Source organism: Bison bison, unplaced genomic scaffold (genome assembly GCF_000754665.1).
Source record: "Bison bison bison isolate TAMUID 2011002044 unplaced genomic scaffold, Bison_UMD1.0 scf7180017864033, whole genome shotgun sequence".
Classification (NCBI taxonomy): Eukaryota; Metazoa; Chordata; class Mammalia; order Artiodactyla; family Bovidae; genus Bison; species Bison bison.
In genome coordinates, this window is record NW_011494605.1 from 845,515 (window position 1) to 857,704 (window position 12,190).

A 12,190-nucleotide genomic window follows, 5' to 3' on the forward strand; every position below is an offset into this window, starting at 1 on the left:
CAGTCCTCACACCTACGTACGCAGGGGGCCCCAGCTTCCTGCTGCCCTCCCCTCCCCAGTCTGAAGTAAACAGAAAAGAAATACACAAACAGCCGCCACGTACCACAGCCACTGCTAACTGAGCATCTACCGGGAGTCTGCACTTTACTACCAGCAGTATCTCTGGTCCTCAAAACAAATGTTCATCGGGTCTCACCAGCCCCCTTTCACCAGATGAGAAAACTGAGGCTCCACAAGGCCAGCTCAGAGGGAGTGGGGCGGCGCCTCTGGGGGCAGGAGCCCTGGTGACCTCACTCTGCATAGGTGATCCCTCATAAACTGATCAAAATAGAAGCCAGTTTGGGAGGTCACAGGTGAGGTTCCAGGCTCAAGAGAGCCCATGTGAAAGAGACATGGAAGGGCAGAGACAAGAGAGTGAGACAGAGAAATAAAAAGAGGTGAAGTACAGAAGGAATTGGCGGGCCAAGGCCAGCACTTGGTGGAATTGGGAAGTGGAGTGGAGGGCGGGGGGCCAGGACCAGGTTACTGGCTCAGGTCCTGGGGAGATAGGAAATTATGAAGAAAGAGAGGGGCAGAGAGCAAGGCAGGGACTTGGGAGGACACAGGACAAGGATGGAGGCATAACAAAGAGAGACCAAGAGGGAGAGGGTTCCGGATAAAGGAAAGGACTGGACCCCACAGGTGAGGGACCTACCCCTGCCCTGTGCAGCCCCAGGCAGCGGAAGGCAGATGGAGATGCAGGGGGAGGATCTGACAAGCTCCATCACCCCAGAAGGTCAAGGCTGGGAGGGAAAGGCCAGGGACATGCAGAGAGGCCCCAGCCTAGTGTGGAGCCAGGATGGCCTCGCAGAAGAGGTGACACTGTGAAGGCAGCGAGACCAGCTTGCTTATGGCTGAGGGCATCTCCAGTGGTGAGAAGAGTACTTACAAACTAAGGGCCCTGCTACAGTTGTGCCAGCATGCTGTTGTTATTCAGTCACCCAGTTGCATCCAGCTCTTTGCCACCCCATGGACTGTAGCACACCAGGCCTCCCTGTCCCTCACTATCTCCCAAAGTTTGCCCAAGTTCATGTCCATTGCATCAGTGATGCCATCCAGCCATCTCATCCTCTGATGCCCTCTTTTCCTTCTGCCCTCAATCTTTCCCAGCATCAGTAGGACACTGCTAATCCTCAAGACAGCACTACGAAGCAGGCAAGACCATTATCCCGTTTTACTTGTGAAGAAACAGAGTCACAAAGAGGGTAAGCATTAATAACTCATTCCAGGACACATAGCAGGGACGGGATCTGAACTGGGCACCCAGTGGGTGCTCACTAGCAGCTGACAGCTCGGCAGGGAGCCTGCCCCTCTCTGGCTATCTGCAGAACAGGAAGCCTCCTCCCTGTAGAACACTGCCCACTCTCCAGTGCTTACCTGCTCTCCCTGATGGGCTGCTCATGCCCCAGATAAGCCAGGAGTCCCTGTGCCATCTTGGCTTTGTTCTCACATGCTGGGCATGAGACCCCAGCCACTGGCCACATCACTGTGGTGAGCCCTGTAACCATTACTGCTGCAGCCCAGCCTCATCTCTGTCCCAGCCTGACCCTCTCACCCACGCTGGCTTAGCCTCATTGGGGGGAGGGGGATGGGCAGAGGAGCCCAGGGGTTATAAGCACATCCTTGTCTGTACATGGATCGGGACTTCTGATCAGTGTGTGTACTCGGCAGTGAAGGGGCTTGTCACTCTCTGCCCTAAACCTCCGTCTCAGCTCTACTCCCAGTCATGCTGTGGCTGCAGGAACCCACTGCATCTTCTCACCTTGGACTCTACAGTTGTTACCTGTGTGCTCCTGTCTTTAGAAATTCCCAGAGACCTAATCAGGAGAGGAGGGTGCAAATGCTTGTTATGCACCATGGATGGCAGGAAGGTGTTTCTAGACAGAGACTCTGTGGGTGGCACAAGAAAGGGGGGGCAGATGGCTTCGAATGCCCCTTATGACCACCCCCCAAATCTGGCCCGTCCTGCCTCCCACCCCGTGCCAGCCTTCAGAGCACCTGAGACCTCTCACATGATTTGGTGTGGGCTGACCTCACCTCCCCGGGCTCTCTCAGGAGTACTACCCTCCCCAGTCACATCTAACGTCACTGCCATTTTCTGACTCACCTTTGAAGGCCTGAGTCAATGTCCCCTCACCTGGAGACCTCTTTGATCTGTCCTCCAAGCCCCAAGACCCCTGGAAGAGTTGAAGCTCCTACGAAGCCTTTCATATTTCTCACTATTCACTGCCATTGGCACCTATTTCTGCACATGAGGCTTGAGTGGGTTTTGTACATGAGGCATTATGTACAAAGCAATGCCTGGTACCCTGGGACTGCCATATGGCATTGGCCGTTTTTAGCATGATTATGACGTTTGTGTCTTCATCTCTCTCACTGATAGCGTCCTCCACATATGGAGCACTTCCTGTATGCTGGCTGACCCTGTGCTCAATGCTGTACATGAATCATCTCATTATCCCCATTTCCAAGATGGGGAAACTGAGCCTGAAGATGTGCAATGGACTGTCTGCCTCCCCAGCCTCAGGTGGGCTGAGGTGCCATCCCTAAATGTGGAGATGGAGAGCCTGGGAGTAAGCATGGTGCTTCCTGTCGAGACCTCACATACCTGCGGATGGAAGCTTGCCAGGGTCAGAGAGGACGCCCCTGTGGTCTCAGCCCTGGGAGGGGATCTTGCCCATACCCAGGAGGGCCACTACCACAGCCCCTTCCCTCCCTTTCTTTTCTAGGGAAAAGTCCCTCCCAGCTGCTACCCTATCTTTTCAGCTCAAGCAGCCAGGAAGGCTGGCCTCAGAAGGGAGGCTGAGCTGCTACCTGGGATGCCCAGAATGGGAACCAAGGCTGGCTGCAGCCAGCCCCAATGTAAGAAGGGAGACAAATAGAGATCTTGAAAACTATGTCTCACAAGGTGCCCAAAGGCATTTGCTTTCACACTTTGAAAACCAAAGATGCAAGCTCCCCCTTTGAGCCTGAGTAGGGGTTTTATATGTTTGGAAGGAGTCCCAGGGAAATGGAGTGAGGTTGCTGCGGGGGTCGCGGTGGACAGAAATCCTCTCCAGATGCCCCCACATCTTGGGCCCCCTCTAGAAAGCCCAGGCCCCAGTCCAGATCCCAGCCCTGCCCCAGGCTCATGCTGGGGAAAATCGTCTCATGGCAAAGCGGCCTCAAAGCCAAACCAAACACCCCGAGTGTTCCCAGGCTCTGCAGACGGCTGGCTCCAAGGCCTGGGTGTGCTCAGAGCTGACAGGGACCCCAGTGTAGGCAAGGACCCTCTGTCTGGGTGAAGAGCCCGAGGTCCCTGTCCCCTGCATGACTTTGGGCAAGTCCTGCCCTCGAGGCCTCAGTTTCCCTGTGTACAATGAAGGAGCAGAAACAGACCCTTGGCTTTAAAGTGTTTTCGAGCTGCAGAAGCCAGAAGTGGGATCACAGGCAGAAGCTGAAGGTATAATGCACAGGAACGCAGGGCTGGTGGCTGAGATGCGGCAGCTGGCTTCCCTGAGGCCCCACTGCGGGGCTTCCTGGAGTAGGGCCCCCATCCTGGCACTAGACGGTCCCTAAGAACCACCCAGGACTGGGTCTGGGGAGTCCTGGGGCTGTGGCTTTCTTGTAGTACAAGCAGATGGGCTCCTCAGAGGGCTCCAAGGAGACAAAATGGAGATGGAACTGGAGGCATGAGGGCCTGGCTGATGGGTGGCCCTGCTGGCTGGTGTGGCCCTCGCGATGTGGTAAGGCTGGAACCATCTGGGCAGACCGGGCAAATGCAGGCAGAGATCTAAAGTGACCGGTATGACCACAGCTCCCTGTCCTGATATCTAAGGCCCCTGCCAGCCTCCAGGCCCTTGGCCACAGGGCCTTCTCTGTCAGGACTGCCTTCACCTTCCTCTCAGCTTCCCTGGGTCACTTCACCCCTCAGGGTCCCCGACCTTCCTCCCCTCACTGACTGGATTCCCTGCCAGGCACAGGCAGGCTGGCTGTGGCTGCAGGGCTCTTTCAGCTGCACCATAGCTGGGAGCAGCCCCTGCCTGGCCATGATCCAAGGCTCTTCCTGCTCTAGTCCCCACCAGCACTGGACGTGGGCTGGGCACCCTGCATGTGGCCATCACATTCTTGTTTAATTGTGTGCTGCTCACCCAGGGGCTCATTTAAGCCTGAGGTGCGCTGATGGCCCAGGAGCCATTTCCCACTGGGGGACAGGGCGGGTGGTGCCCTAGACCTGACTCTGAGAGTCAGCCACCAACCGGGGGACAGATGTTCCTGAGTGTCACCAGTGGCCTGATGCCAGCTCACCACTGTATAAGCACCATCTTTTTACTCTAAGCCTCAGAGCAAGGACGAGGAGGGTCTGGGGATGCTGCCCAAATTTATCTGTGCTCCCATCCACTGAGTGATCTTGTTCTCTGATCAGATGGGGTCCTGGCATCATGAAGAGACGTTGAGCACCCCGTCTAGTCCCGGGAGACAGCCTGGCTATACTGTGAGAAAGCTGAGCTGGAGAACCTCAGGGCAGGCCGGCAGGCCAGTGGGAATTGTGCAGAGCCCTCCCAGGGGCCCAGGGCAAGAGGACATAGTTCTCTCCTCCTCTGCGGGGCTTTGGGCCATCTGCTCAAACCTCGGGGGGAAACCGAGGCCCACGAGGCCAATGACCCCCTGCTTATGCGTGTCCTGCACCCCCACTCCTGTGTGGAGGCACCTGCAGGGCTCTGCGTCCACCACATACAGACGCCCACCTCTGTGCTTGGCTTCCGGCCATGCCCAGAGCTCGGGAAACGCTCTCTCCCCTGCACCTGCTCCCTCATGACTGTCCCAGCACCCTGCTCCCTCATTTATCCAACTCCCTGCCTCCCCCAATGCCCAAGCACACACACACACACCTGCGGCCCAGCGGTGGACTGGGGAACAGCAGAGCTGGTGTGACCTACAGAGGACAGCCAAGGCACTAACTGTGCAAAAGGAGAGACCTAGCACTGTCCCAGATCTGACCGACTGGGGCAGTGGCCTGCACAGAGTCTGCGTGGGAATCGACTCCGCCCTGACCTGCCCCCCTGCTGGTCACGCCACTGCCCTGCTGCCCGCGATCCGGCTGACAGACGCGGGGGGGGTTCCCTGACAGCGCTCCACCATGGCTGCTCAACCATCTGCGGACATATGCCCCACCCCTTCCTCGGGTCCCCATAAATCATCCTGCCACGAGCCGCTGCTTCTCTAAACTTCCTTCATCGTGTTTACATCTGGGGTAATGAGGGGCGAGGGGAGGCCAGCCTGCTCCAGGTGGCGTCCTGGTCGGGCTCTTCAGCCCCCTCCTCACTCTTTCCCTGCTTCTCTGACTCATGCATGCGGTCAACAAACACTCCACGAGGCCTCTGGTGACCCGGATAAGTCCAACCCAGCTCTGATCCCCAGGGCCTCCCAGCCTAGACGCAAGTGAGGAACTGCTGTCTGTGTGAGAGCATGCCAGGACAGGGGTACCCGAGACACCCATGGTCGGTGCGGGTGGAGTGAGGAGGGGGGCTGTGGGAGCCGGGCCAGGGGGAAGCACAGGGAACACGATGTGGGGAGGAAGGGGAGGAAGAGGGAGACGCTTGCCAGGCAAGGACACAGGGGCGTCTGCGTGGTGCTGGACGACTGTGACTCTCAGCATCTGACAGACCTGGCTGCAGCTTCTGACTCCCTACCTGACTTGAATCTTGAATATTCATTGGAAGGACTGAAGCTAAAACTCCAATACTTTGGCCACTTGATGTGAAGAGCCGACTTCATTAGAAAAGACCCTGATGCTGGGAAAGATTGAGGGCAGGAGGAGAAGGGGACGACAGAGGATGAGATGATTGGATGGCATCACTGACCCAATGGACATGAGTTTGAGCAATCTCCGGGAGATGGTGAAGTAGAGGGAAGCCTGGTGTTCTGCAGTCCACGGGATCACAAAGAGTCGGACATGATTGACCGACTTAACAACAACAACAGCAACGACAACCTGATTTGACACACGGTCTTGGGCAAGTTACCTGAGCTCACTGAATCTCAGTTTCCTCCTTAGTCAAGTGAAGCTGACTTCTGGGACTCTTGACAGGACTGGGGGTCATGATGGATGTAAGCAGCTGGCACAGCAGGAGCTCAGCTCCACCTCAGAGGTCCACTCACACCCATCCCCCCAGAGAGCAAAGCAGGGACAAAGGTGGGGGTGGGCCATGCACAGTCTGCTGGGGGGCAGCACACAGCTCAGCCAGGACCGGGCCTCTGGGGTCCCACAGGAGGAGGGCAAAAGCTCTGCATCCAAGTGTACCCGGTGAGGGGTGGGGCGGCAAGGGAAAGCTCTGAGAATCTCAGACTGAGGAGGGCGCTGTGCTGGGGCGTGACTGGGGGCCAGAGACTCGGGAGGACCTCACTTCAGGATCATGGGTGGAAGATGAGGTCAGGGAGAGGGAACGGAGAGCAGAGGATGGAGCCAGTGGGGTTGACAACTGTTTTGTGCTCAGTCGTGTCTGACTGTGAGACCCCATGGACTGTAGCCCGCCAGGCTCCTCTATCCGTGGAATTCTCCAGGCAAGACTGGAGTGGGTTGCCATGCCCTCCTCCAGGGGATCTTCCCGACCCAGGAATCGAACCTGGGCCTCCTGCATTGCAGGCAGAGGGGGAAGCAAATTGAGAAAACCCTGAATGGAATGAACGCTCCAAGAAAAACAGTACTGTCAGAAGGGCTGCAATGGACTCCAGATCCCCTCCAGAAAGGTCTCCTCTGCTTCCTCTTGGAGAGTGGGAAACTTGGAAGCTCTACGAGGATGGGTAGGGTGAGACCTGGGCGTGGCGGGAGCTGGGCCCTTGCATCTAGGTCCTCGGGGACCTCAGCGCTGGCTTCCCTGTGATGCAGAGAAACTTGCAACAAACAGGCTGCCGGTTGGTGGAACCCTCCTTCTCTAATCCAACCAGATGGAAGAAAGTTATCCAACCACAGTTTACCTATTGGGACTGAGAAGGGATCCCTCTAGTCAAAGAAAAGCTGTTTTCTTCTCCTGAAACCAGGCTCTGTATTCCAGAGAGACATTTTGTGAAAAGGAAACCGTTTGGAGTCATTTGCTGAAATTTACCTTTCAGACGTGTTTAGGAGCTGGGGGTCTGTGGCTGGAGTTGACAGCCCAGCCTCCCTGCTGTCACCCCAAGGGCCAGACCCACTGCTGGCCATGTCTGGTCACCTGGCAGGTTGATCGGGGCCCAGGGTGAATGGCCTGACTGGGGGGTTTCATGGGCTGCCAGCAGCTCCCTGGTGGCTCGCGAGCCCTCTCCAGGGCTGAGGAGCAGCTCTTGGTAACGCTGTGCTCTTGTTCCTGGTTTGAAGGAGGCAGGCCATAGCAGCACAGGAGCCAAATCTGTCGAGGCCAATATAGCTACAGCAGTGACCCCGCCTTGGGCAGGGCGGGCCTGTGGGACCCCTGAAGAAACATGTTTCCCAGTAACCCAAGGCAGGTGCTCGGAAACCAGTGTAGGCCCAAATGAGCAATGGACTCGACTCTTACTGGCTGGAAGGCTCTTTAAGACATTGCACACGCTGCACATTAAGGCTGTAGACTGGACTATGTCAGCTTTTTGTCTATGACTCAGAGACCTGGCTGAGGGAGGACCTTGAAGGGAATTCCTGTGCAACCCTGGACAAGCCCCCGCCCCAGGCCTTGGTTCACCATCGGTAAACTCAGAGTTGGATCCATGTTTCCCAAAGCTGCTCAGAAGACTCTGGTACATGTTCAACAAGCAGCTTTCCCGGTCCCTGTGCAGCATGTCCCCATAGATCAATCAGGTCCACAGTGGGGCCTGGGATATCATTTAACAAGTACCCAAGGAGATTCTATCTAGGGATACTGAGGAAAACCCCAGGTTATGATCTTTAGGGTCTGGGTGGAGACTCTGAGTCTCCAAGGGCCTGGTGCTGGGCACAACGTCCAGCGCTGGGCTACCACGGTGGGTAGGACTCTGCCCTCCCTGGCGGTCACTCCCTGGGACGTCCTGGCTGCTCTGGTGACACTGTTCACCAGATGTGGAGATTTCTGCCCCCAAGTGGAATCTAGGGAGACCACTCAGTGCTGGGCCTGCTGGTGGAGGTTGGAAGGCAGTGCCTTGGTTACAGCAGGAGCTGTGAACACAGACAGGCCAAGGGAGTGCTGCAGGGAGACACGGGCAGAGGACAGAGAAGGACGATTGCAGCACCCGCCAGCCCTGAACAAGGATATCACAAATCCCTCAGCCCCTCCTCAGAAGGAGCCTACGGCCATCACCTGCCATCTCTCTGACCTGCTGGCCGCTCAGACCATTCAGAAGGCTCACAGCCTTCTGATGTACCCAGCCTGTTCCATTTTCTCCTACTTTCACCTTCTGGCCCCTGGGACAAATGGAGTCTGCTGTGCACCCCAGGTGCCTCCAGGAAAGCTAAGGGCAAAGCAGAGTTTTGTCCACTGCACCTGAAGGGAGCTTCTATTCATTCACCTTTAACTGTGGGAAACTGACAAGTCAGGTGTGAGCATGCTCCACAAACCCTGCAGGATGAACAGGGGACGAGCCTATTCCAATCGAGCACCCACCCGCCACGCTTCCTCAGAGCCGGCCTTGTGGATGACAGAGCGCGTCCGACCCTGGGTGGCTCTGAGGTAGGCTGGCCAGAGAGAGGCCCAGCTCCCGGCAGCCCCGCCCTCGCAGCTCACCTGTCCTCGATGCGCACCCAGAGGTCACTAAACTGCCGCGGCCGCTGGTGTTTGTTCTGCCGCTTGAGCCACTTTTTCTGCCGCCCAAACTCCTCCAGCTGGCTGAGGCTGTCGGGGAGCAGCAGGTGTGGGGACAGCGCTGGGTCCTCCTCCTCCGGTGGGGCGGTGGGGGGCGCCGAGGGGGCCGCGGGCACTGCAGCAGCTGGGGTCGCTGGGGCGGGGCTCGCCGAGGTCCCCGCGGGTGGAGGTGCAGGGCTCCCGGCGACAGGGCTGGAAAGGGGCAATGGCAGGTGAGGCATGCGCGTTGGAGCCTGTCACTCACGTGTGACAGGGCACACAACTCAGTGGGCGGGTTGTCATGGCAGGAGAAGGTGCCAGGGTGCCCCGCTGAGAGGCACCCAGAAAACCATTGCCTGGTGTGAAGACAGAGAGCTTTGATTCCTTCTTTCATTTATTGACTCAATGTGTGAAAGTGAAAATTGCTCAGTCGTGTCCAACTCTTTGTGACCCCATGGACTATACAGTCCATGGAATTCTCCAGGCCAGAATCCTGGAGCGGGGTAGCTTTTTCCTTCTCCAGGGGATCTTCCCAACCTAGGGATCGAAGCCAGGTCTCCTGCATTGCAGGCAGATTCTTTACCAGCTGAGCCACAAGGGAAGCCCAATATTGATTCAATAAATGTTTATTAAGCATCTACCCTGCACCAGGAGCTTTCTAGGCAGTGTCAGTCTATTTACCAAAATAGGCAAAGGCTTTGCCTTCTTCGCGCTAATATTCCAAAGCAGGAGACAGAGAGGAAAACGTGCATGATGTCAGACAGTGACAATTGCTGAGGAGACAAATAAAGCAGTCACGAGGGACCGAGTGGGCCATGGGGAGGGGGCTGGCAGGGAGGACAGTTTGGTCCCCGTTGGTGACATTTGAGCCCAGACTAGTAGGAGTGAGCCCTGAGTGGGTATCTGGTTCCTTATCTGATCTTGGTCAAGGTCTTGTTCATTCAGCAGCTCTGGCTGAGGGGCCTGAGGCGAGCTGCCTAAATGTAATGTGCTGCACCTCAGTCTCCTGCTCTGAAAAATGGGGATATTACAGCCAGTGCCTCATAGCTGCATCACGATGATTTTGTGAGTTAATAAAGGCAAAGCACTCAGAAATGGTGCCTGGCAAATAGCGGCTGAAACATTCTAGTAATTAACATCCTTAAATGTGAAATATTCACATTGCTGCTGTGTCATTTGTCTAACACGCGTCTCCTGAGCACCTTTTCAGGGTAGGCAGGACAGCTTGGAGCAGGTTAGAGATCAAGCTGTCCTGGGCTCTAACGTGGGTTCACTCCCCGGCTCTGCACTGTCCAGACTCTGTGGCTAAGGGCAGGGACACAAGCGTCCAAGCAGCTGCTGGCTATAAGCGGAAGTTAGTACTACTCACTTCATAGGGTTGTCATGAGGATGAGAGAGATGAGGTCTTAACACAGTGCCCGGCACAGATCTGGCCTCTCTTTAATGTCACCCACAAGTGAATGGAGCTGGCTGCCGCAGGCACTGACGTGCAATTAAGCGTGTGGTGTGGAATCTATATTCCATACAGTGGAGCACAGACACCCTTTAGCCTGGAAACACCCTCCACTCCGCTCCCTTTTACTCTTTCCTCCCTGTGGTCTACATGGAATTCCTGCTGGGGACATCTGACCGTGGGGGATGTTGGGCATGGTCCCAAGAATTGTAAAGGCGAGGTGGTGCCCAAGGGAGTCTGTCCCCCAACTCCATTCCCGCATGCATGAAAGGGGTGAGGGATTTCTCTCTCCTTGAAGGACAGAAGGCCATCAGCTCAGCCTGTCCTACCCCAGCCCCCACAGCAACCCCAGACTCCCAGGGTCCAGGAGATGCCGCAGCTGCTGGGGAGATAATTCAAAACAGGCAGACAAAAAGATGGATCCAGGAAGCACCTGTGGTCGATGATGGCTTTTATTGTTGGGGCCTCCTCGGCATCCCTGCCCCCTCACCCCACCCGCAGGATTTCAGCAGAGACTCAGGCTGAGAGCGGGCCAGGGTCCATGGGGGCATCCCCCCACTACTGCCTGGGCTCTGAGATGAATAAGAGCCGAGGCAGCATTGCTCAGCTGCCCTCACCCCTGCCCTGTTGGGACAGACACAATGAGCTTTGAGGTGAAGGTCCTTGGGGCCTGTGGGGAGGGGGAGCTTGAGGAGGGCCTTGTCCCTGAGGCTACCTTGGGTCCCTTACCCTTCAAGCACACGCCTACCCTTGACCCAGTACAGACTGATTTGTACTGGGCTCAAATAGTCAGGAAGAGCAATCTGGTCAGGCTGACTCAGAAGATAGAAAGGGGAGGAGTCCAAGGTTTGTAAGTTCCTCCAGAAGTGTCATGGAGACAGGAGGGCATTGGCCTGGAGCTGGGAGACCAGATGTTCCAGGCTCCAGGCCCATCTTTGGAGAGTGAAGAGCAATGCTACAGTCATTTCCGAGCACCTCCCACCCCTGAGCCTCACCCCCAGCCCTTGAGGGAGTACAGGTTGTGGTGAAGACCTCAGGAAGTCCCTAGAGCCAGACTCCCATTGAAAGGAGCTCTGTGTCCTTCTGTAAGCGGCTTCACCTCTCTGGGCCTCAGGTGCCTCAATTTTAAGGTGGGGATGCTCATCATTCCTGCCTCACGGGGATGTCGTTAGGATTTGATAAGCTAAAAGCACTTAGAACCCAGTACACAGTGGGTAGTCAATAAACATTAGCAATGATTATTCAGGGCTTCCCAGGTGGCACTAGTGGTAAAGAGCTGACCTGCCAATGCAGGAGACATAAGAGATGTGGGTTCCATCCCTGGGTCAGGAAGCTCCCCTGGAGGAGGGCATGGCAACCCACTCCAGTATTCTTGCCTGGAGAATCCCATGGACAGAGGAGCCTGGTTACAGTCCATTGGGTCTCAGAGAATCGGACACAACTGAAGCAACTTGGCACACACGCACACATGATTATTCAAGCTTCTTTTGGACTCTGGGTTCATCAGGGACAAGGGCCTAAATTGCTTGGTGAGGTGAGGAAGGCTCCTGCTCAGGTTGGCCTGGTTTGGGATTCTGTCATTGTCTTCCAGGGCCGCCCAGCATGCGCTGACGCCTCTCCATGCCCAGCCTGTTGCTGGCACTGGGGACCACAGGTAAACCCAGCTGGCCTCTTCCCTTCGTTGGCTTCCAGCTTAGAGGGAGAAAGGAAACCCCACAGGAAGAGAGGATGGCCTCTATCTGGCTCTTTGGGCTGAGTGAGTGTGCCCTGGCAGGAAAGTCAAGGGTGAGAGACCTGGCCAAGAGACAGCAACAAGCAGGTATGTCAGAGGAGGTGATGAAGACAAGGTTTGGGTGGGGCTGAGACTCAGGGAAGAGGCCTGGCCACTGCCTGTTGTTACTATGGCCCCATCTCGATTCAAGGCCTGGGCATCCACCAGGTCTTGAATCGAGAT

General features: G+C 56.3%; 1 protein-coding gene across 1 annotated transcript in view; it reads right to left on the minus strand.

Moving 5' to 3' along the window:
* TRABD2B (TraB domain containing 2B) overlaps positions 1–12,190 on the minus strand; it is a 221,788-nt gene that overhangs the window by 5,594 nt on the left and 204,004 nt on the right. The window contains exon 6 of the mRNA XM_010834430.1: positions 8,727–8,996. Coding sequence (XP_010832732.1) covers positions 8,727–8,996 — 270 coding nt within the window. The remainder of the gene's footprint in view (positions 1–8,726; positions 8,997–12,190) is intronic.